This window comes from Molossus molossus, unplaced genomic scaffold, assembly GCF_014108415.1.
Source record: "Molossus molossus isolate mMolMol1 unplaced genomic scaffold, mMolMol1.p scaffold_m16_p_14, whole genome shotgun sequence".
Classification (NCBI taxonomy): Eukaryota; Metazoa; Chordata; class Mammalia; order Chiroptera; family Molossidae; genus Molossus; species Molossus molossus.
The window spans coordinates 25,695,859-25,721,980 of record NW_023425349.1 but is presented as its reverse complement, the minus strand read 5'-3'; the positions used below and the strand labels follow the sequence as shown (position 1 = coordinate 25,721,980).

Here is a 26,122-nt window from a genome sequence, read left to right as displayed (position 1 = left end):
CTTCTCATATGGTTTCCAGACCCTTGTACTGACTGCTTCCTGCTTTGCTTTGAGTTCTCCAAGTATGGAGCTAGACCACCCCACAGAGCACCAGCTCACATCAGAACAGAACCATCCTTTCCCTAATATGAGAACTTAAATGTCTATAATGAGTTCCTGGGATCAGAAATTAGTACTCTGAGTTTCAAGGGGTTCCAGGGCTTTTCGGTGAATTTGTTCTTAGTCAGAAGGGGGCAGGAAAAAAACAATTAGTTAGGTTTCTGTGGCTGGGAAGAGAAAGTAGCTATACATTTTTTTAATGCTTATTACATGTCAGATACTGTGCTAAACATGGAACATGGATTATCTCCTTTAATCCACTCAACACCCCTTGTTGGTAGTACTTTTATGACACACATTTCACAGCTGAAAACACTGAGGCTTAGGGAAGCTCAAGGTTTTCCCAATCTAGGGGGTGTACGCTGACTCAGTCCAGATAGTAACAGGGAGCAACAGGTGCAGATTTGGGGCTTCAACAAAGAGCAGCATCAGGCAGTGATTATGCTTCAGTAAAGTAAGGTATAACAGTGCGAATGGGGAGTCAGGGGTGAGAACAGGACTTCTAAGACCCCCAAAGGCAAAGAAGGAGAAAGCCATGCCAGAGTGGCACAGAAGGTCGTGATGTGTAGGGGAGTAATAACAGTAACAGCTACCATTTGTTAAATGTGTGCAAAACCAGGCGTTTTGCATACGTAATCTCCTTTAATCACAAACACTTTAACTGGGAATTACTATTATGATCGCTATGTTACAGATGAAGCTACTGAGGCTTATCGAGGTTAAATGACTCACCGAAGGCTACACAGCTGGTAAACAGCAGCGTCAAGATTGAAATTCAGACCACTGACTCCAGACCCATGGCCCTCTATGACTCCCAAAAGGGAAGACTGTTGGCAACATTTAAGGAAAGGAACTTTCTCTCTCATGAGATGGGGAATTCTAAAATTTACAAGAACTTGGGGCTACAGGCAATGCTTGGCAAGAGAGGACAGGGAACCTGGTTCTGGATGAGATGATTTTCCTGACTCTTTACATCTGCAGTGCCAATCCCCTGATGCTATCCCAATTTATTTCAGAATCAGAAACCTAAGAGGTGAAATGTTACCTGTTTTTATGCCTCGTAGTTTTTTTTTTTTTTTAATGTAAACAATGTGCCTTCTTTTGATTCAATGGTTTTTAAACTGGAGGACTTGTTAAAACAGATTGCTTTACTCCGAGTTTCTGATTAGTTGGTCAAGGGATGCAGCCTGATAATTTGCACTTCTAACAAGTTACCAGGTGGTGCTGATGCAACTGGTTCTAGGATTACACTGGAGAACAACAGCTTTAGTCTATCAGTAAAGCTACTTGTGAAATTTTCTAAACTGACTTGTCTGTGAGAAGGTAAATACAGAAAAAGCAAAGGACTTGCCCAGAAGCCAGAAGCAGGGAGAGTGGGTTGGGGTGCAGACACAGTGGCCAGCTACGTGGATAAGAGCCTGGATGGGCTGGAGAAGAGAAGTCACAGCTAGAAAAAACTAGCTATTCCTGGATGGAAATAGGGGACGCAGAAGGCCTGGGTGAGCTACGCAGGGGAGCCAGACTGGCTACAGAGACAGAGATCTGGCAAGGGCAAAAGTCAAATGGGGTAGAGCTCTTGTCAAAAGTTGCAGGCTTCTGGCTGGGCCACAGGAAAAGAACAGGGGAGGGAGGACACAAGCAGCCAGGAGTGAGCTCCTGGGATTGTGGCCTGTGACAGAATCTGGTGATCACATTTCAGCTGCGACTCAGTGTCTCCAAAGCCTCTCTCTGCATCTTTATGGCCATCAGTCATAAGTGCCCAGAATTTGTCCTCTGACAGTAGTGAGGTGAAGTTCTTGCAACAAGAGAACCAAATACAGCACTAAACATTGTTTCTTCCACTTAGCAGTGGTCAGACAGAAGTGGGCAGGGCCAAAGCTGGGGAACTCACAGTCATGTGGTTTGACCTCTGATGTTCTCCAATTCCTAGGCTGCATTTCTCCTCTTGGGAAACTGACTGAGCGGCAGTGTTTTCGGAGTGCAGAGAGCAGCTCTTGTGGCTGCAGCAGTGGGCTAGTGGCTGGGTGCCTGGCAGCTCTCACTACTCCTGGAATTGGACAGCTAGGAGAGGAGGCTCCTTTTCTTTGGTACCAGGAGAGGAAACATCTTTCTGCAAAACTGCATGCCAATATTTCTTTCAGCTACAGGTACAAAATTGTGTTCATAGGCCCTCCCTGGACCCTGGCCTTGAAGTACTACCCACCTAGCCTGAGCCAAATTCCTGTTTTCCCTTTTGTGCCTTTTATCCCATTTCCTGTGCATGTCTGTTCAGTTAAAAAAGGATTTATTGAGTGCATACTAGAGGTCAGGCCCTGTGACTCCAGTACAGTACAAGAAATCTCCACCGTCAAGGAAATCACAATATGGTCAGGGAGATCCCAATATAGAGATAATTACAGCCTTGTAGGATGAATGCTGTTGCTTAAACATAAAGCTCATGCCCTCTCAGGCCTTTTGTATTTGCTGTTCCTTTTCTTTAGAATGCTCTTCTCCAGATCTTTGGATCATTCTCTCACTTCACTCAGGTCACTCCTGAGAGAGGCCTTCCCTGACTTTCCCATGGAAAATGGAGCCCTCGAAATTCTGAGTCCATTTTACCCCATGTAAAATGTTAGCACCTCTAACCACTTCACATTATCTCTTTAAATTGAGGGGAGGGTGGAAGGGTCAGCCTCCCATACTAGATTGCAAGCTCTGCAAGAGAGAGCAGGGCCGTGTCACTGCTGAATTCTCGGCTCATAGAACTGGTACCCAAGGGGCACTCAATATGTTTCCCTTTTGTTCATTCGTCGTGATTGCCCAGTTGAACTTTTCTGAGTCTGTCAGAGTCATGGAAATGGAGGATGAGGCCTGTCTTCTTGGGAAACATTTTCAACCCTACCTTCCCAAGCTTTCTACAGTCTGCACTGTGCCCTCAGTCCAGACTGAGAAGGATCTAGCTCCCCACCAATAACTATAAAATACTGAGCATTAACTGTGTAGTGGGCCCTTTAAATACGGTATTTAATCCTCACAATGCTCTGCAAATCAGTATTATTTCTCTTATTTTACCTAAGATAAAACAGGCTCGGGGAGAGGGACTTGCTCAAAATCACAGATAGCAAGGCTCTCTGGGAAAGGTCTACCCACATTTCTGCCCCATCCTTACAGTCCTTTTCCATGTTTCCACTGCATCCCCATCACAGCCTTTCCCCTTTCACGGGACAGCTGGGTCTGGGCTAGCCTCGCTGCTCCTCCAGCGCCAGTTTGGGGAGGTGCTTCAAATGCGTGCAGGATGGAGAGGGTGCAGATCTACGCCCAGGCCCAGAGCTCTCCCTCCGTTACCCTCCCCGCGGGCCGGCTGCTGGATGCCCAGTAGTCCATTGCAAGGCCTGCAGCGATCGCGCGCCCCGGAGGAGAGAGGATGGGGGAAGGAAGGCGAGGCTCTTTCAAAGGACCGCGGGACAGAGAGGCGCACACTCCCTCCTCGATGCCTCTCCCTCCTGGCATCCGACCCGGCCGAACCAAACCCGTCTGGCAGCAGCGCGCATGCGCGGGCGCTTCTCACCCCCCCCCCCCCATCCCCGGCGCGGGCCGCCCTTTCACCCAGGCAACCGCGGCTCACAACGGCGCGCGCGCGGGCTGGGCGCGGACCGGGCGGGGCCGGGAGGCAGCGCTGCGGGCTGAGGCTGAGGCGGCGCGGCCGAGGATAGCGGCGGCCCGGTGTAGCGGTCTTGGCGTGTCCGACCTCCCTCCGCTTCCTCACACGGTTCTCCGGCGCGGTTTCGGAGGCAGTGGACTTAGCCCCCGGCCATGGACTCCCAGAAAGTAAGCGGGGACGGGGCGCTGGCCCACCGGGCCGGGCGGAGGGTGGGCGGGGCGCCCCGGCGGCTGGGCGGTGGGCGGTGGGCGCGCGGGGTAGCGGCCCGGCCCGGCGGCGGGGGCGAGGCCCTCCGTCCTCCCTTCCCGGAGGGAGCGAAGCTGCGCCCGCCGGACTGCGGACTGTGCCTGCCGACCGCGCCCGGTGACCCGGGCTGGCCTGTGCCCTACACTTGGTCCTGGGCCCCGGCCCCTTAAGGTAAATAGGGAGGCGTCCCTGTACCTTAAGCAGTAATTTCTGCAGCGCTCCAGGCCCCTCTGATTCGAGACGCCTCCTAGCATGCTAGGGAGGGTTGTCCCCCTGAGCACGGGAGGAAACCAAGGCACGTGCGTCCACCTGCTGTCGCCAAGCGGACGTTCGTTCGTTCCTCCGCCCGGCCATGGCCCCGGACTCTTGGCACAGTGTATGTGCTGCTCTGGATGGGCCCCCGGATCGCCCCCACCCCCTCGAGGCCAGTTCGTGGGCAGGTCTTCGTGTTTCGTGTGGGTTGACTCTAGGGAAAAACTCGGACTTGTCCGGGCAGCGGTCGCACGCTCTTCGGCCAGCTCGGTGTTGCTGGTCACAGTTGCCTTGGTGGTGATGGTGGCATGTTGTACACTTCCCGAACAAGTTAAGGAAAGGATGTAGGGACCTAGCCGGTTCAATTAAAAACATTTTTTTAGAGATTGTAGTCAGTGTTTTGAGTACAGTTAGAAGTGAGTTATTAATAGTCATCCACAATCTCTCTATAAAAATCAACCACCCTGTTCTCTTTGTTAGGTGACAGTAATTGAAATGTAGTGCAGTAAGGAAACACAGTGTTATTAATAATGTAGCAGGGAAAAACAAGGGCATATCCAAGCAGCCGTTCTTTTCTATTATTAGATAGAAAGCACTGGAAAGATCTATTAGGTCTTTCTGTAATTTTGTCTGGATTCACCTCCTTGAGGAGCACTAGGGGCATGAGAGAATAGTGTAGGGACGTGTTAAGTGTTGACCATTATAGTATTTAACAAAAGTGCACGTGATTTCATTGTAGCTTGAAACTCAATTGGGTGTGTACTCAGTGTTTATTTCTATGAGTATTAGACATTTAAAAAAACTACATTTTGTGTGTTTTGAGTAAGTACACGTGTAAAACATTTCTGCCTAAATTTGTAAAACATTTCACAGATTATTTAACTTTTTAATTGAAAGTCATATGAAATCTGAACGGATATTATTAGTTCAGGGCAAATGGAAGGGCAAAGACTTGGAGTCCAGAGACTTGGGTTCTATGCTGCTGTTGACTGTGATATGGAGCAAATCACTTAACTATGATTAATCTATTTCTTCATCTTTGCAGTGGAAGTAAGAATATTTTGTAGGGTTATTATAAAAATCAGGTAAAATAATTTATTATGAAAACACGTATAGTGTTTTAAAAGTTTATAAAAATAATCTTTTTAAATTAATTAATTTTTTTATCCTCACCCGAGGACATTTTTTGATATTTTGTTCAGATAGAGTGGGAGGAAGAGAGAGAGAGAGAGAAACATCGACGTGAAAGGGACACATCGAGTGGTTGCCACCTGCACAACCCAGCCAGGGCCAGGGACAAACTGCAAAACTGCAACTGAGGTACGTGCCCTTAGCGGGAACTGAACCCCGGTCTCTCCATACCGCAGGCCGATGCTCTAACCGCTGAGCCAAACCGGCCAGGGCTATAAAAATAATTTTCAAAACTATTTTAATATGGATCATCTTATTTTGTCAGGGTATGCATTATCCCTTACTTTCATGAGGACTCAGGATCCTGCAAGGTCAATCACTAACTAGAGGGCTAAGATTTGAACTTGGTCTGGTTCCAAATGATGTAAATGAGTACCAATACATACTATGTGTGGTTTCCCCAGAGGAAACAAAGACTTAGCTGTTCTTTCTTACTGGTACCAATATAGCTTATTTGTGATAACTTTGAGAATAACTTTAATCAATATAAAAAAATGTGTTGAATTTCATTGGTGGTATAAAATAATATTTTTAATTTAAAACCCCTTTTTTTTGTTTTACAGCTTAAAATGAGTATTTGGTGTTACTACTTATAACCGTGAATTGTTACCATGAATTACTGCAGAATCAGTTATATACAGGGTGGGACAAAAGTAGGTTTAGAGTTGTGAATACACACAACAGTATATTCTTGTATTTTTATTTATTTATTATTGTATTATTTTCCATACTAACAACTGTAAACCTACTTTTGCCCCTACCTGTACTTCAACTAATAATGAACTAAACTGAATATATATTTGTCTTTAAATAAGACAGTAAGTAGTACACCCCTGGCATGATTTTTCTTTCCTACTATAGAATGTTATAATGAAAATAGCAGGGGTGGTGCCTTAGTCAGTGTAAGGAAAATGGTTGGGTACTGCAAGTGGCAAAGGGTGAGAATGGCTTTTGTAAGGTATTGGGATTTGGGTTTTAAATTATTAAAAGGATGGCTTTGGAGCCGACTCCTGTCCTACTATTTCTGAGCTGAGTGAGCACGGCTAATTTGCTGTGTGTTTCTGTTCCTCAAAGGTTGTTGTGAGGATTGTGTTAATTTCTAAAAATCATTTGGTGCCTAGCACACATGAATACTCTCTGTTAGCTCTTGTTATTAATTTCATAATCCCAACTTTAAAATAACTTTCTTTTGTTGATAATTTATATGACTATTTTTTAAATCTTGTCTAGCCATTTTCACCTTTATCCTTAAGTTTTAAAATGTGTTTTCTGTTTTTATATCTGTAATAAATGATTTCAAGTGGTGATGCCAAAGAAAAGTTGTTAAATCCTAATTGAAAGAGGATTGGAAGTTCTGACTCAATGCAATCTGACAATAGAGGTTAACTGGACAGTCTTACAGAAGCTTGATGGTGGCCAGTCAGCAAATGGATTAGCTTGACCAGCTGCTTTTTTGTTTGTGAAAATAACTTGGAATTCAGTATTGTGTTAGCAACAGATGCTCTGTTTGAGTAGAGGAAGAAAACATAATTGCCTTGGGTATGTAAGGCATACTGTTGGATACAGAAAACCACAGTATTATCTCCTAGAAATAAACAGAGGGATTTTTGTTTATATCGAGTTTCTGGGACACTTTTGTGAACAGGATGTGTTATGGATAGGTGGTTTTGTTTGATACTCAAACCTTTTAATTATGTCCTTAAGTGGTTTTAAGATAAAATCCCAAAGCTTTCTTTACCTGATAAAATGTCTATATTCAAAGAAACTATTGAAACAAATAAGACATTTATACCTTTTTAGAATGTTGGCACTTCGAATTTGATAGTTTAAGTTAAATTTTTGTACAGGAGCTCATTCACATTCGTAGGGGTTGCTGTTTCTAGGAAAAGGTACCTGCTGTAAGAATAATAAAGGTAGAGAGGAAGGGGAAGGAATCACAGAGGAAGGATGTCACCAAGGGCATACATTGTCAGTTGTTTGCTTTTTCCCACTTTTTCCTATGTATTCTTTGCTTTCTACTTGGAAAGGGTTAGTGGCAGTCAGGTGAGGCTTGACTGTGTAAGACTGGACAAACCTAGTGTGGGGAGATTGAACTGAGTAGGGGGAGTTTAAAGCATGACAGCCTGCAGCAAGCAGCTGTCTGCACTTGGCTTCCTTATTCCAGTTTCCTCCTCTGGTGTTGGTATCCTTTGCCTTCATATTGTGCCCTAGCACTTCAAAGACTCCACCCTATCAAGATAACCTATCAACTGTCAAATGTTCTAAAATCACTTCTTCTTCTTGTTAAGAAATTTCCTGAGAAAAGGAAATAAAATAAAAATTGAGTATTGTTTTGCATCTAGTATTGTGTTAGACTGCTTTAAACTCTCACAGCACCTCTTATTCCTACTGCACAATATGGAAAATGAAACTTGGAGAGGTTAAGTGACTTCAGAGTCACACAGCTAGCAAGTGGTAGTGTGGAGTCAAACCAGATCTCTCTTCACCGCCAGGCTTTTTTCATTACCACCAATCTTGCCTGAATCCTTTGCCTTTAAATGGTGGTCTAGCTAAAGTAACTAAAACTTAAGATGTTAACAGGAATAAACCCCTATAAAGTAATTAAAAAAAAAAAAAGCCTGTTAAGGCTAGCAAAAATAGTTGCTAGAAAGTATAGAACATAATTTAGATAGAAATCAGGGATTTGGTCTTTTTTGCTGTTTCAAATAAAGTCATTGTTTTTCTGAGGTATATACAGGTGGGGTAAAAGTAGGTTTACAGTTGTTCATATGGAAAATAATAAAATAATTAGTAAATAATAATACAAGAATTAACTGTGTTTCATGTAATCGCAATAGTAAATGTACTTTTGCCCCACCCTGTATATCTTTCCTCTCTCCAACTCTTGTTCTTTTATGAGAGAGGGTCTTGCTTTCTAAAGTAGAGCTGTGAACAGGAAAGCATAAGAGGGGTTTTATACACCCCAGCCAAGCACAACTGCATTACCATGGAATGGATCAAAGTAATCTGGGATGATGTGCAAGGCATGAGGTATCCTCTTCAAAGGACCATACTGACATACTCATAATTACTATATTTAAATACAGATACCTTCATTTCTTATTGAATTTGGCAGTTTAAGAAATTAGAAATATCTGCCCTGGTGGGTTTGGCTCAGCGGTTCGAGTGTCGGCCTGCGGTCCAGAGAGGCCTGGGTTTGGTTCCCGCTAAGGGCACGTACCTTGGTTGCAGTTTGTCCCTGGCCCTGGTTGGGTCTTGCGGGTGGCAACCACTCGATGTGTCCCTTTTACGTCGATGTTTCTCTTTCTCTCTCTCCCTCCCACTCTCTTTGAACAAAAAGTGGAAAAAATGTCCTCGGGTGAGGATAAAAAAAAAAAAGAAAGAAAGAAATTAGAAATATAATGAAGCGGACCTTTTTAAAAACACTTTAACACAATACTTCTTTGTAATGCCTAGCTGAATATAAGAAGGATTATTCATGCAGCAAACACATTGAATGTTTCCCTTAGTGTCCAACCTAGGGTGGACAATATTTTGAAGTTGGTGGATTTTGTCTCCAGCTTTCTTTTTATGTTTTATACTCTCAGTTGGCACTTTTTCCCAGGCACAGGTTCTAATAGCATATGACCTCAGTTATTTTTACTTGTTGATTGATAGCCAATTATATTTTGAGCAAATTTATAATAAAGTATTAGCACAGCCAACCTGTATACTTTTGAAACATTATAAATATAGGTAATACAGGTTTATTGTAGGAAAATAGAAAATATAGATAAATGAAAATAAAAGCCACCCGTAATCCTGCCACCCAGAGATAACCTTTTTTAACATTTGTATGTGTTACGTTCCAGTCTTTTTTATGCGTATAGAAATTTAATAAACTATGGTATCATGCTCTATGTATACTATTTTATAATTTGCCTTTAATTGTGAATTTTGTTACGAATCTTTTGCCATGTTAATATCATTCAACAACACTTATAATGATTCAGCTGAATTCTTTTGTATGGATGTATTACTTGATTTTTAATCAGCACCCTTTTATTGTACATATATGTTGGTCCCAACCTTTTAGTGTTTAAATCACACTGAGATAGATGAACATCCTTGTAGCCAAGTCGCTGCTTAAACTCTTATTTACTTAGTAAGTTAGTAGAAATAGAATTGGTGAGTCAATGTGTATATATTTAAAAAATTCTTTTGATGTGTTTTGCCAAGTTGCCCTTCAGAAGGGTTATGTTGGTTTATACTGCAGTACCTGAGAGTACCCCACCTCCATTCCCACTCCCAGTGGAACCACTGGTTTCCTTGGCTAAATACGAGCTTCCTGAATTTGACTAGATGGAATAGCCAGTTCATAGGTCACTAAACATGGATAAGGCTTCTTCAGCCTCTGACACTCTGTATTTCCTTAAATCCTAGATGGGAGAGTACCTCCTGTTCTGCCCTGATATCTTACAAGTGGGCTGAGGGTGGAAAGAGAGTATTCCTGCCAGGTCTAATAAGAATTCGATTTTTTTCCTGTGGATCATCTCAGTTGCATCTGTATATAGGTAGTATTCCAAATTGTTTTACCAGGGCATGGCTTTCTACTAGTTAGCTATTTATGATGATCAGATTCCTGAATTCCTCAGCAATATATAATTCTCCTTTTTCAGCTCCTTGCATCATATCTGAGCACAATATTCTTGTTTGTGTTGCTATAGGTATGCTCAACTGGTAAGATTCTGGTTGTCTAGCTTACCAGCTGAATAGAGCTGTCTGGATTTCAACTCTTGTTACCTCATTCAAAGGAGAGGTCTGTGTGTAGAACCATGATTTTCAACTGGTGTGTGTCACTTCAGGCATACTGGTATGCCACAAAAAATATTTTTAAACATGTAACACCTTACTATTTGGTCGGAGGCACTGACCTCTTTTTTCTTAGGTTGTCAAATAAAAAAATGGCAGCAGCCAACACAACAATAGCCATGTGGTATGAATGAATCAAAATTATACCTTTTTTTCTTGTCAGATCAACAAAAAATAAATTTTTTATGTTTGAAGATTATTTTATGTATTTGCAGTGGTTCTAGATTTGTGTATTTCAACTCTGAAGTACTAATATAGCATTTGAATCAGAAATTTTCTCCTGGTGACTGTGGTATGTGACCAAAGGATTGTGTCTGAGGTTGCCTGTGCACACGTCTCTGGAGACATAAGTCCTGTATATTTTACTGTGACCCAGCAGAATTGATATTTATCAAAGCATATCTTCAGACCTACATCACCTAGAACTTTTAGTTATGGCTACCTGACTTCTTACAAAATAGTAGATGCTGGGTTTTCTATATATCAAAGTTTTTTTTTTTTTTTTTTTTTTTACCTGAGGACATTTTTTCAGACAGAGTGGGAGGGAGAGAGAGGAAGAGAGAGAGAGAAACATCGACGTGAAAGTGACACATCGAGTGGTTGCCCCCCCCGCACGACCCAACCAGGGCCGGGGATAAACTGCAACCAAGGTACGTGCCCTTAGTGGGAACTGAACCCGGGTCTCTCTGGACCACAGGCTGACACTTTAACCGCTGAGCAAAACCGGCCAGGGCAAAGTGTTTTTTAATTATGACCACTTGCCTATTGATGGCCTCGGATTCAGAGTAGCATATAAACCTGGGGTATAATGGTTTTCTGCCACTGATTCTAAGAACAGGATCAAAGTAGTTTTGCTTGGCTGGGGTGCATAAAAACCTTTTTCATGTTAGCATAGCAGTTACCTTAGCCTAATTCCATAATCAAGTAATTGAGAGGCTTAATCCTTACATAGTAGGTTTTTTGGTTGGTTGGTTGGTGTTTTTGAGATACTGGTAACTGGGGTGTGTGACCAAAGGATTGTGTCTGAAGTTGCCTGTGCACACTTCTCTGGAGACATATGTCCTATATATTTTACTATGATCTAGCAGAATTGGTATTTGTCAAAGCATAGCTTCTGACCTACATCACCTAGAACTTTTAGTTATGGCCGCCTGACATCTTACAAAATACTATTAAGTTATCTAGATAAGCATTGGATAAATATATTGCCTTTCCCCACCTATGTTTATCACTTTGTTCATCAATGTTTGGAAGATAATGGGAGTCTTGAGATCTGAGATGAAATCTGAGACCCTTCTAGGCATCCTTTCAGACTGATAGGATCCCACAGAGCAGATGAAAGTTTTCTTGCCTTCCTTCGCCATCAGGCTTTGATAACAAATGAGGCAGACACATGTCATAATGAGCTCATTTTAGAAATACTTTTTTGGAACTTCCTTTTCTTTTTAATCTTCACCTAAGGGTATGTTTTTATTGATTTGAGAGAGAGAGAGAGAGAGAGTGAGAAATATTGATGTGAGAAACATTGATCTGTTGTCTCCTGTATGCACTCTGAGGATCGAATGCGCAACCTAGGTATGTGCCCTGACCAGGAATCAAACCCATGACCCTTTGGTGCATGGGAAGAAGCTCCAACCAACTGAGCCCCACCAGCCAGGGCTAGAACTTGTTTTTTGTTTTTTGTTTTTAAAGAGAAGTAAGCCTTTATTTCCTTGTTTCACAAATAAAGTTGTGAGCTGGTTGCTTTTTGGTGATTAGTCAGAGAGACCAAATCCCATATCCTTGTCCGACTCCTCCGACTCTCCTTTGCTTTGACCTTGGCTGGGGCTGCGGAGGCAGCAGAAGTAGCAGTGGTGGCAGCGGCCACAGGGGCAGCAGCCACAAAAGCAGATGGATCAGCCAAGAAGGCCTTGACCTTTTCAGCAAGTGGGAAGGTTTTATCAGTCTCCACAGACAAAGTCAGAACCCGCTTGTACCCATTGATGATAGGATGGGGTACTGATGCAACAATTGGGTAACTAGTTTGCAGACATATGCTGGCAACATTGTGCACACCCTCCAGGAATCGGGCATGCAGAGTTTCCTCTGTGATGTCAAGCACTTCCGGGTTGTAGATGCTGCCATTGTCAAACACCTGCTGGATGATCAGCCCAAAGGAGAAGGGGGAGACGTTCAGCATGTTCAGCAGTGTGGCTTCGCTGGCTCCCACTTTGTCTCCAGTCTTAATCTGCTGCACGTCACTCAGGATTTCAGTGGTGCCCCTGGAGGTTTTAGTGGTGATGCCTAAAACCTGGAAGAAAGGGGTCTTCTCTGGCCCCAGACCAGTGTTCTGGGCTGGCACAGTGACTTCACATGGGGCGATGGCACCAGCACGGGCAGCAGCTGGCACCTTATTGGCCAGGAGCATGTCCCTGATCTCAGTGAGGTCCTCCTTAGTGAACACAAAGCCCACATTGCCCCGGATATGAGGCAACAGTTTCTCCAGAGCTGGATTGTTTTCCAGATGTCCTCGGATGGCCTTGCGCATCATGGTGTTCTTGCCCATCAGCCTTCCCACAGAGGGACATGCAGATCTGCTGCATCTGCTGCATCTGCTTGGAGCCTACATTGTTGGCTCCCACAATGAAACATTTTGGATGATCATCCAGAAGTTGGATGATCTTAAGGAAGTAGTTGGACTTCCAGGTTGCCCTGTCTTCCCTGGGCATCACGGTGGTACGTCAGGGATTGCCACAAGGGTTTAAAGACGATGTCACTCTCACGAGGACGCCTGGCGAGTAGAACTTGTTTTAACAGTACATTGTGTATATGTTTTTAGAATAGTGGTTGTAGGCAGAGGAACTGATAAATGTGAGGGCTCCCTGGCATGGTAGAGAAATTCACAGCAGGCGACTACAGCTGGAATGAAGCAAGAGAGAGGGTGTGGTGTGAGTTAAAACAGGAGAGAGGTAGGCAATGGGGAAATCATGCAGGGTCTTACAGTAAGGCCAATTAACAGGCCGTGTTAGATTTTATCCAAGGACCAGTGGGAAGCCATTGAAGACTATTCAGCTGGAAGAGTGATGTTACTGTATTACTCGAGCTGCAGTATTGAGAAGTGATTATTGGGGAGAAAGAATGGATCAGAAGCCAGTTAAGAAGTTTTGCCAGAGTATAAGTTGAGATATGGTATGTCTTATAAGACAGTAGTAGTGATCATAGAACTATTCAGGAGGAAAAATATGCAGAATTTGGTGTGTATGTAGTGCACAAATGAAGAGAGGCTATAATAATGACAGCCTAAGTTTCTGGTTTTGCAGCTGGTAGTGCTGTTTACAGAGAAAGAACACAGAGGAGGGCTCAGGTTTAGTGGTGGACATTATAACGTGTTGAGTTTTGAAGTGCTTGTGAGACATCCAAGTGGAGATTTCAAGTAAGCAGTGGTATTAAAATGGTCTGGAGCTCAGAGAGGTGCTGTATCTAATGGTGCATTGTTGTGCACAGCTTACATCACATTCTCTGAGGCTTCTGGCTTTGCGCTTCCTCCTCAGTTTCCTTATCAGTTACTTGTGTCTCCATTAGAAATACTACTGATTAAATTTGGAGAACCTGGAGCAATAGAATGGGGTAGAAAACTCAGTGCATTATGGTATCTTTTAATTCTTTTCTGCCCATTTCTCTAAGTTTCTGAATACAGAGTATTTAGACATCCTGCCCTGCATGTTGCTTGCCATATTTAGAAAACATTTTTAAAGAATTCTGCCGGGTATGATACTTACTCAACCACTTTCCCCTTGCATCCCTCCTATGTTAGGCACACACTATCCCTGTATATATCTCTTCCCTGACTCCTACCACATAAAGAAAACGTTAGCCTCATGTTACATACACAGCTAGGGTTAAGTTTCAGAATTCAGCTCATGTAGTCCTAATATTTCACTTTATTTTTTATAAGTTTTGGTGTTGGTGGTAGTTTGTCTTAAGTATTTTGGTTACTTGTAATTTGTTTTCCAGTTCTACCGAGCTACAAGTTTCTTAATTCTTTGTCTTCTTCCATTTCTACCCTAGTAAATTCTTGCCCTTATGACGGCCAGAATGGTTGAAGCCCTGGTCCCCTTCATAATTAATTTCTTAGCTCTCCCTGATGAACTTCCATTATAGTAGAATACTAAATGTGAGCTCTTGATTACAGTCTTTCGGATTTGCTCATTCTCTCCACAACAACAGATTAAAGGGCAAGTGGCTTCAGAGTTTCTGGAGCTCTTGTTTCAGCATCTTGCCCTTGGGGAACTTTCAGGATGTTACCCCCTTTTTCTCCTAAACTTAGAAAATCTTAGGGCCCTGGCCAGTTGCTCAGTGGTTAGAGCGTTGACCCGTGGACCAATGAGTTGCAGGTTCTATTCCAGTCAAGGGCATGTACCTCAGTTGCGGTTCGTCCCAAGCCCTGGTCGGGGTCGTGGGGGAGGCAACCAGTTGATGTCTCTCTCTCACATCGATGTGTCTCTCTCTCCCTCCCACTCTATCTGAACAAAAATAGAAAAATATCCTCAGGTGAGGATTAAAAAAAAAAGAAGATGAAAATCTTAGGGTAGAGGCACCACTATATCTGCATTAGCTACTAAGGTCATGGTGGTTGCTTTCGGTTCTGACTTTTATTCACCTGGATGATTGCTTCTTCTGCAACCATGTTTACTGACATGTTTGGTTAGATTTAAAGGAAGTATTCTAAAGTGGTCAAGAGCATGGGATTTGGAGACAGACTGAGCATGATCTTTACCTTACTAGCAGTATCATTTTGGGCAACTAGTTGAATCTCCATTTTCTCATTTGTATAATATGGATGTATCCCTGCCATTAGGGATAGAAGGGGAGGCAGTCTTTGAAACAGAAAGAGCCCATCTTATTGAAGCTTACTATACACAGAGGATTGCAGAATCGTTTTTAATATTACACTGTTTTGTTTTAAAATATGTAACCTATCTTGCTTGATTACTTGGAAGACTCCTTTTTTTTTTTTTTTTTTATCCTCACCTGGGGATATGTTTATTGATTTTGGAGAGGGGGAAGGGAGAGAGAAACATCAATGTGAGAGAGAAACACAGATTGGTTGCCTCCTGTGCACGCCCTGACTAGAGATCGAACCCTCAACCTTTTAGTGTACGGGGTAACACTCCACCCAACTGAGCCACCCGGCTAGGGCTACTTGGAGGACTCTTAAGTCCTCTGCCCTCCTTTTCCATGTCTCTCCAAGTGTGCCCACCCTTCCTCCAAGTACAGGATCCATTCTGCTGGTCGCCTTTGTATTCAAATCTTGGTGCACTGGTTTCTGGGAGTTAGAGAAACAGGATAAACATCTAACTCTTGGTGTGGGTCTTCTTTCATAGCATAACTTCATTGTTTTATTGTATTAAAATACCACCATCTGAGAGGATGGGAAGAGATAATTTAAGTAGTATAGGTAAATAAATACAGCAGAGAGCCTTAGGCAGCACCAGAGATGATAAGACCTATTTATCTACAGGGATTGTTGAGAGAATTAAATGAGAACTGTTGTGATTCTTCTTACTATTTCACTACCATAGTGCTTTATGAGTATTTATATAAAGCATTATCCCGTTATTATATTATTTCCTGAACTCTTTTTTTTTTTTTTTTAAATCCTCACCCAAGGTTTTTTATTTTCCATTTATCTTCAGTTAGAGTGGGTGGGACGGAGGGGCGGGGTCATCGATGTGAGAGAGACACACTGATTGACTGCCTCCCGCATGACCTGACCAAGGCCAGAAACGAACCGCAACTGAGGTACATGCCCTTTACTGGAATCAAATCTGCAACTCATCGGTCTGTGGGCCAATGCTCCAACCGCTGAGCCAAACTGGCCAGGGACCTGAGCTTTTTTTTTTTTTTTTTACATTTATCTTCAGACAGAGTGGGAGGGGGAGAGGGAGAAAGAGAGACATTGATGTGAGAGAGACACACTGACTGGCTGTCACCCACATGACCCCAACTGGGGCTGGGGACTAACTGCAACCGAGGTACGTGCCCTTGGCCAGCCAGAATCAAAGACCAAAATCAAACCTGGGACTCCTTGGTCCGCAGGCCAATGCTCTAACCGCTGAGCCAAATCAGCCAGAGCGCCCTGAGCTCTTTTTTATAGCATTTTTATCAATATTTGATTATATTTTGAGAAGAACCTTATCACACAAAATCTTATGGGAAATTATTAAAGTATTTACACTTGTAGGTGCTTACAGATACAAGGCTTGTGTGTCCAGGAAAATTATGAAGTAAAAGTACTTGCATTTGATTTTTACTGAGAATACAAGTACCTTGTTTGGATTTTGGTGTTACTACATGTGGAGAATTATTAAACAGCTAGATCTGTGCTGTACTTGTTACACATGGCTATAAGAACTGAAATTAAAGTTAAAAAATAAATAAATTTAGGTTCTCAGTTGCTCTATTCACATTTCAAAAGCACCTTAGCTTCATGTGGCTAGAGACTATCATACTGGACAGCACATATAGAGGACATTTCCATCATAACAGGAAATTGTATTAGATAATACTGAACTAGAGTATATGAGAAAATTAAATAACCAAGTGTTGTATTTAAATAGGAAACATAAAAAAATCTGAGAATTTGCTACCAAAATTACCATATTTATTATGCTTCCCTATAGCATCTGTAAATATTACAATGAATTTTGTAATTTAGGCTGCACATTTATTACCTACTTTCATATTTCTAAAATATGTTTTATATTTTTATAAACAAAAATGTCAAATTTCATTGTTTTGTTTTTATTCCTAATATCCTGATGTTGTATTAGAAGTTTCCATTTGTTTTTGCAGTGTTTAGTAATATTTGGTTCTATTTCTTTGCCACAGCTTATGACCTAAAATAATACTATTGATATTAATTAATAGTGATCATCTTCATTGTGAGAGGTATGATGGTGATTAAATTGTATAGTAGGAATAAGAGGCTTTTAAACAGTACACAAACATATCCTATGTTTTCAGTTACAGGCCTTTGGAAATTTTCAATGAGAAGCTTACATTGCTCTTATTTATTATATAATATACTCTTATATAAAGGATTTATTTAGAGAATTATTAATGAGGTTTATAGTTCTCTTTTATTAAAATATCATAATGTTTCATTTTTTATTCTAGGAAGCTCTACAAAGGATCATTTCAACTCTGGCAAATAAAAATGATGAAATTCAGAACTTTATTGATACACTAAATCATACACTAAAAGGAGTTCAGGTATGAGTCTCTTTTAAATGTTTGTGTGAATATGTTATAGGGAATGATTGTTGGATCAAATCAGAAGTATAAAAACCTTCCATCAACTCTGGAAACTAATGGAGATGAGAGGGTTTTTGAACATCAGATAAACAAAAATACTTTTTCCACATCTTTATTGTTGGATGTAAAATGTATTACAGATGTTCCACATTTTTCCCCCATTGACCCCCTCCTCCCCACTCCCGCCCCCCTCCCACCTTTTCCCAAACTATGGTCCGTGTCCATTGGTTATGCATATAAGTTCTTTGGTTTATTTCTTCCCACCCCCCTAACCCCTTTCCCTTTGAGGTTTGTCAGTCTAGCAATGAATTTGTGCTTCTTAATCCCTTCACCTTTTTCATCCATTCCCCCAACCCCCTTCCCAACTGGCAACCAACAAAATGTTCTCTGTATCTATGAGAATGTTCCTGTTCTTCCTGTTCATTTTGTTTGTAGATTCCATTGTTGATAGATATGTATTCATTGCCATTTTGTTTGTTCATACATATTATCTTTTTCTTTAAAAAGACCCTTCATCATTTCATATAATAACAGTTTGGTAGTGATGAACTCCTTTAACTTTTTCTTGTCTGGGAAAGTTTTTATATGTCCATCGATTCTAAATGACAGCTTTGCAGGATAGAGTAATCTTGGTTGTAGGTTCTTGCTTTCCATCACTCTGAATATTTCTTGCCACTCCCTTCTGGCCTGCAAAGTTTCTTTTGAGAAATCAGCTGATAGCCTAATGGGAACTCCCTTGTAGGTAACTAGCTGCCTTTCTCTTGCTGCTTTTAAGATTCTCTCTTTGTCTTGAACCTTTTGCATTTTGATGATGATGTGTCTTGGTGTGGGCCTCTTGGGGTTCATCTTGTTTGGGACTCTCTGTGCTTCCTGGACTTGTATGTCTGTTTCCTTCACCAAGTTAGGAAAGTTTTCTGCCATTATTGTTTCAAACAGGTTTTCGACTTCTTGTTCTTGCTCTTCTCCTTCCGGCACCCCCAAGATGCGAATGTTGGCACGCTTGAGGTTGTCCCAGAGGTTCCTTACACTATCCTCATTTTTTTGGATTCTTTTTTCTTTTTGCTGTTCTGATTGGGCGTTTTTTGCTTCCTTATATTCCAAATCGATGGTTTGCTCCTTGGATTTACGTACTCTATTATTGAAGTTATGTAAATTATTCTTTATTTCAGTTAAAGCCTCCTTCGTTTCTAACTGTGCAGCGATCATTTCTGACTGGTCCTTTTTTATGCTCTTGAGGCCCTCACTGAGTTCATTGAGCATCCTTATAAGCAGTATTTTGAACTCAGCATCTGTTAGGTTGCTTATCTCCATTTCGCTTAGTTCTTTTCTTGGGGTTTTGTTCTGTTCTTTCATTTGGGACCTGTTTCTTTGTCTCCTCATTTTGGCTGCCTCCCTGTGTTTGTTTCAGTGTATTACTTAACGAGAGGTATGGGGCTTGCTGAGACCCGATGCTGCTCGTTTGAAAGAATTTAGGAAAAACCTGAAGCAGGATCCAAGACAGGCCAATCCTATGGTTAAGCAAGTAGCAACAGCTTGGGTGGGCTTGAAAGTTGTGTGGGGCGGGGCGGGGCCTCAGGGAGTCAGCAGGGTGGGGCTACCAGTGTGAGCCAGGTTGCTGGAGTCCCAGATATGGCTTCTGTCTGCCGCCCCAGGGAAGGGCTCACCAAAGGAACAAAGGCCTCTTACAGCACGTTTGTCCCCGAGAATGCCCCCTCTCCAGCCCTCGCTCCAGTGCCAAACAGCTCAGTTCTTCCCTGTATTTCTCTGGTGCCCCTCGAGCTGCTTCCCCTCCGAGCTTAGAGGGAGAGAGTCCGATAAGTCCGTGCGCGGGCCCTTTAGGGAGCTGCCTGTGGCTCCAGCCAGGTCAGCTTCCCTGAGCCTCAGTTTCTGCTGGTTTTTCCAGCCAGAAGTTATGGGGACTTCTCTTCCTGGCACTGGAACCCTGAGCGGGGCACCTGGTGTGGGACGGGGACCCCTCAGTCCTCAGGAAGGACCTTCCCAGCCGCAGGAGCCTCCCGATTTTTATCCGCCACACGTGGGTGTGGGACCAGCCCCTCGCGCCGCTGCGCCGCTGCCGCCACCCCTTGCGCCACCGCCCCTCCTACCGGTCAGGATATAGCTGCTTTTTTTTTTTTTTAATTCCATAGTTGTAGGACTTCCATTCAGCTTGATTTCAGGCGGTTTTGGATGACGGTTGTTCTGTAGTTTTGTTGTAACTTGGATGTGGTTGTGGGAGAACGCGATACTGCGTTTCCCTACGCCGCCATCTTGACCGGAACTATCCAAAAATACTTTCTTTGCTATTATTGCTTTCTCCATGGAATGATTGAGTGGTAAGGGAAAAAGAAAACTCTGGAATTACAGTTACTAGGGAATATTATAGTGTTCATTTTCCATTTTATGTTTGTCTTTTTTATCCTCACCCGAGGACATTTTTCCATTTTTTGATCAGATAGAGAGGGAGAGAAACATCGATGTGAAGGGACACATCGAGTGGCTGCCACCCGCACGACCAACCAGGGCCGGGGACAAACTGCAACCGAGGTACGTGCCCTTAGCGGGAACCGAACCCGGGTCTCTCAGGACCGCAGGCCGACGCTCCAACCGCTGCGCCAACCGGCCAGGGCTATGTTTGTCTTTTCTAATTATAAGAGCAAATTGTACTTTCAAAAGTACTGAGAAGCTAAGCATTCCTTTTGTAGTAAATAGTGGGGAAGATGGTGGCTAGTTGGTGCACTGGGGGAAGAGGAAGAGAGAAAGAAACGGATGAGAGACATCGATTGGCTGCCTCCTGCATGCCCCCTACTGGGGGCTGAGCCCACAAACTGGGCATGTACCCTGATGGGGGATGGAAACAACAACCTCTTGGTTCATGGGATGATGTTCAACCAAATGAGCCTCACTGGCTGGGTTAAAGGACTTCTTTTTTTTTGGTAAAATGAGCATAGAAGATGTGTAGGACACTTGTAGACAGTGGATCCTTTTCTATAGTTTTTGTTTTAACCTAGGTAATTGCCTTGTCTTTGGCCTGTTAGACCTTATAGTCATTGATTGTATTTCCTTTACTTCTGAGTTTACTGTAATTGAAGTCAGTTGACTATGATCTTCACCACTTTAATTCTTTCTTGAGCTCTTTTATTGGGAAATTTGTGAATTCACAAGTCTACTTTCTTGTCGTAAGCAAAACTGGAGGTTCTAAAATTCTTGATCTCTGGGTGAGAGAATCATCACATTTGACATCTGGGCAAAGAGACCATAAAATAGAACTAGTCCAAAATATTTTTTTCTGATTGCCAGATTAATAGAACTCTACCTTGGAATCCAGAAAAACAAATAGAGGAGTAATTAAGCTACACTGGTCACTGAAGGTGGGGGCATACAAGGGAGTGGGCAAGAGACTGTAAGAATGTACCAATTGGTTACTGAGGGGAAAAGAGTAGTCCAGTTCCTTTTGGATGAGTAAACTGAGGTTCAGGAATTTACATGGCTTGTCCAAGGTCACACTATTATTGCCTGGTCGATGTGGGATTTGACTTAAGTCTTCTGCTTTCCAGACCGCACATTTAAGTTGAAAAATACTGTAAGATAATTTCTTTTATCTCATCATAATTGTTGCTGTGTACATATGGCTTATCTAGGGATTTTATAGATATTTTAAATTATTTCTTACTGAAATAATAGTGTCTTGCTTAATGGGGCAGTGAGAAGTCAACAGACTTGAACTGCAGCTAGTTATATAGCTTTGAGAAAGTCACTCATGTGTCTTTTATTTCATAAAATTTAGCAGTTTTACTACAAATTCTAGTCAGTAGATGGTTTCCAATGTTTCTTCTAACATTAAAGTCCATTGGTTGATAAATCTGTTAGGATCCAGTATGAAATTGCTCTAAGTTCTGTATGTCTTTTATAAATGCAGTATTTTAGACAATGTAAAAGATTAAAAAATTTACACAAAATCAGCCCTACCTCTATATGTCCAAACTACCCCTCAAAAGTTACAGAATAAATAAATCTCTGGAATATTTTACTAAAATGCCTCACTAATGATTCTGATACACAGTAAAGGTTGAGAACTACTGACTTAGTGTCTGCCTTAGAGCCTGAAGGTCTAGACAGAGTTGGCAACATTAACACCACCTTTCACATTGTTCTATGGAAAGTATTATAAAAGTGGAAGAGAGTATGGGTTAGTCCAAAAAGGCTGCTTAACTCAGAGCATAGCTGAAATAGTACTGTCAGCATTAATAGCCAGCTTCTTGGGTTTGTGTGTTTTTAAAGCCTTATGTCAAATATTAGAATTCTGTTATTTTTATGATGTTAGGCTGAGAGTTTATAATATGGATCTATATTCTCTTTTGATAAGTATATCTTAGTTTTTAATGTTTGACAGCTCTTCAGTAAAATCATTTTTCTTTGTTTATTAAATAGGAAAACTCTTCTAACATACTTTCAGAGTTAGACGAAGAATTTGATAGTCTGTACTCTGTTTTGGATGAAATGAAAGAAAGTATGATTAACAGTATCAAGCAGGAACAAGCTCGTAAATCGCAAGAGTTACAGGTGAGATCATGAAACTATTCAAATATGAATAATTTTAGTCTAGTGCTTGATTTATTGAAAGCAAAAATTCATGAATTTCTGTGTGTAACTTTACTTTTATCTTGTAGAAGAATGTTTCATAACTTTTTTTGGTCATAGATATCTTGTTTTTTTAAGATGTGATAAAAAACAATGTTTGATTTACCCTCTTAACTATTTAAAAGTGTACAGTCCAGTAGTGTTAACTTTATTTACATTGTTATGTAACAGATCTCTAGAACTTTTTCATCCTGCGAACTGAAACTCTATACCTAGGGAACAACTCCCTATTTGCCTCTCCTTCCACTGCCTGGAAACCACTATTGTATTTTCTGTTTTCATTATTTTGACTTCTAGAAACCTCCTGTAAGTGGAACCTCCTGTATTTGTCCCTTTTGTGACTGGCTTATTTCATTCAGAATACTGTCCTCAATATTTGTCCATCTTTAGCATGTGCCAGGATTTCCTTCTTTTTTATGACTGAATAATATTCCAATGTATGTATATACCACATTTTCTTTATTCATTCTTTTGTCTATGAACATTTGAGTTCCTTCTACCTCTTGCCTGTTGTGAATAATGCTGCAGTGAACATGGGTGTGCAAATATCTTTTTGAGATTCTGTTTCAATTCTATTGGTTATATACCCAGAAGTGGGATTGCTGGTTCGTATGGAAATTCTGTTTTTAGTTTTTTTGAGGAACTTTCGTACTATTTTCATGCTGTTGTAACATTACATTCCCATTAGCAGTGCACAAGAGTTTCAATTTCTCCACATCCTTGTCAACACTTGCTACTTTCTATTTTTATTGTTGTTATTTTAATTGAGATATACTTGACATGTAACATTCTATTATTTTTAGGTGTACAACATAATGATTTGATATTTATATATTACTTAATGATCACCACAATCAATCTAGTTGATATCCATCACCACACATAGTCACAAGTTTTTTTTCTTGTGATAAGAACTTTTAAGAGTTTTCAAATGTGTAACACACTATTATTAACTGTAGTCACCATTGCTGTACATTACATCTGCAGGACTTATTTATAACTGAAAGTTTGTATCTTTTGACCACCTTTACCCATTTTGCATGTACTTTCTATTTTTATAGTGGCCATCCTAATAGGTGTGAGGGTGATACCTTATTGTAGTTTTGATTTACATTTCTCTAGTGATTAGTAATGTTGAGCACCTTTTCATATACCTGTCCATTTGTATGTCTTCTTTCAAGAAATGTCTATTCAGATCTTTTGCACTTTTTTTTTTGTTTTTAATTCTCACCCAAGAATATTTTTCCACTGATTTTTAGATAGAGTGGAAGAGTTGGAGGGGGACAGGGAGGAAGGGAAGGAAGGATGGGGAGGGAGAGAGAGGAAAACATCGATGTGCCAGAGACGCATCAATTGGTTGCCTTCCGCATGACTCCAACCAGGGCTGGAGATTGAACCTGCAACCCAGGTAGATGTCCTTGATGGAATTGAACCCTCAACCCTTGGTCCTCAGGCTGACACTCTAACCACAGAGCAAAATGGGCCAGGGCTGGAATATTTTTTAAGCATTTAGTTGCTTTATCTTTCTCTCTTGTACTTTTTCTCTCTAGAACAGCTCTAATTATCTTCATCTTCATTGTGTTCACCAGCCAACATTTCTGTCAACCTAGCCCATACCAAATATTAAATCTGCCACCAAAGTAGTTATGAATCATATTTTTTCTACTACCTTTCCTTCTTCCCATCAATTGACAAAAATATTATGCATATTGAATGTTCATTATCAATTTTTATTTTTTTATTTTTTTTTAAATCTTTATTGTTGCATGTAGAATGAATTACAGATGTTCCACATTTTTTCCCCCATTGACTCCCTCTTCCCCACTCCCGCCTCCCTCCCGCCTTTCCCCACACTATTGTCTGTGTCCATTGGTTATGCATATAAGTTCTTTGGTTTATTTCCCCCCCCCCCCCCAGCCCCTTTCCCTTTGACGTTTGTCAGTTTAGCAACCAATTTGTACTTCTTAATCCCTTCACCTTTTTCACCCATTCCCCCAAACCCCCTCCCATCTGGCAACCAAAAAATGTTCTCTGTATCTATGAGAATGTTTCTGTTCTTCCTGTTCATTTTGTTTGTAGATTCCATTGTTGATAGATATGTATTCATTGCCATTTTGTTTGTTCATATATTTTATCTTTTTCTTCAAAAAGACCCTTCATCATTTCTTATAATAATGGTTTGGTGGTGATGAACTCCTTTAACTTTTTCTTGTCTGGGAAAGTCTTTATATGTCCATCGATTCTAAATGACAGCTTTGCAGGATAGAGTAATCTTGGTTGTAGGTTCTTGCTTTCCATCACTCTGAATATTTCTTGCCACTCCCTTCTGGCCTGCAAAGTTTCTTTTGAGAAATCAGCTGACAGCCTTATGGGAACTCCCTTGTAGGTAACTAGCTGCCTTTCTCTTGCTGCTTTTAAGATTCTCTCTTTGTCTTGAACCTTTTGCATTTTGATGATGTGTCTTGGTGTGGGCCTCTTGGGGTTCATCTTGTTTGGGACTCTGTGCTTCCTGGACTTGTATGTCTGTTTCCTTCACCAAGTTAGGAAAGTTTTCTGCCATTATTGTTTCAAACAGGTTTTCGATTTCTTGTTCTCTCTCTTCTCCTTCTGGCACCCCCAAGATGCGAATGTTGGCATGCTTGAGGTTGTCCCAGAGGCTCCTTACACTATCCTCATTTTTTTGGATTCTTTTTTCTTTTTGCTGTTCTGATTGGGCGTTTTTTGCTTCCTTATATTCCAAATCGATGGTTTGCTCCTTGGATTTACGTACTCTATTATTGAAGCTGTGTAAATTATTCTTTATTTCAGTTAAAGCCTCCTTCGTTTCTAACTGTGCATCGATAATTTCTGACTGGTCCTTTTTTATGTTCTTGAGGCCCTCACTGAGTTCATTGAGCATCCTTATAAGCAGTATTTTGAACTCAGCATCTGTTAGGTTGCTTATCTCCATTTCGCTTAGTTCTTTTCTTGGGGTTTTGTTCTGTTCTTTCATTTGGGGCCTGTTTCTTTGTATCCTCATTTTGGCTGCCTCCCTGTGTTTGTTTCTGTGTATTACTTAATGAGAGGTATGGGGCTCGCTGAGACCAGATGCTGCTCGTTTGAAAAAATTTAGGAAAACCTGAAGCAGGATCCAAGTCAGGCCAATCCTATGGTTAAGCAAGTAGCAACAGCTTGGGTGGGCCTGAAAGTTGGGTGGGGTGGGGCGGGGCCTCAAGGAGTCAGCAGGGCGGGGCTACCAGTGTGAGCCAGGTTGCTGGAGTCCCAGATATGGCTTCTGTCTGCCGCCCCAGGGAAGGGCTCACCAAAGGAACAAAGGCCTCCGACAGCACACGTTTGTCCCAGAGAAAGCCCCCTCTCCAGCCCTCGCTCCAGTGTCAAACAGCTCTTCCCTGTATGTCTCTGGTGCCCCTCGAGCTGCCTCCCCTCCGAGCATAGAGGGAGAGAGTCCGATAAGTCCGTGCGCGGGCCCTTTAAGGAGCTGCCTGGGGCTCCAGCCGCGTCAGCTTCCCTGAGCCTCAGTTCCTGCTGGTTTTTCCAGCCAGAATTTATGGGGATTCTCTTCCTGGCACTGGAACCCTGAGCGGGGCACCTGGTGTGGGACGGGGACCCCTCAGTCCTCATGAAGGACCTTCCCAGCAGAGGTGTCCTCCTGATTTTTATCCGCCACACGTGGGTGTGGGACCAGCCCGTCGCGCTGCGGCCCCTCCTACCAGTCTCGATGCACCTTCTTTAATTCCGTAGTTGTAGGACTTCCATTCAGCTTGATTTCAGGCGGTTTTGAATGGTGGTTGTTCTGTAGTTTTGTTGTAAGTTGGATGTGGTTGTGGGAGGACGCGATACTGCGTTTACCTACCCGCCATCTTGACCGGAAGTCTCATTATCAATTTTTATCTACTGACCTTTAATCAT

General features: G+C 41.9%; 1 protein-coding gene and 1 pseudogene across 1 annotated transcript in view; one reads left to right on the top strand and one right to left on the bottom strand.

Annotated features, from left to right (window-relative positions):
- Positions 1-3,796: 3,796 nt before the first annotated feature.
- Positions 3,797-26,122, top strand: part of FSD1L (fibronectin type III and SPRY domain containing 1 like) — a 63,016-nt gene continuing 40,690 nt past the window's right edge. The window contains exons 1-3 of the mRNA XM_036261644.1: positions 3,797-3,906; positions 17,438-17,533; positions 22,004-22,135. Coding sequence (XP_036117537.1) covers positions 3,892-3,906; positions 17,438-17,533; positions 22,004-22,135 — 243 coding nt within the window. The 5' untranslated portion in view covers positions 3,797-3,891. The remainder of the gene's footprint in view (positions 3,907-17,437; positions 17,534-22,003; positions 22,136-26,122) is intronic.
- LOC118629917 lies at positions 12,034-12,987 on the bottom strand (annotated as a pseudogene).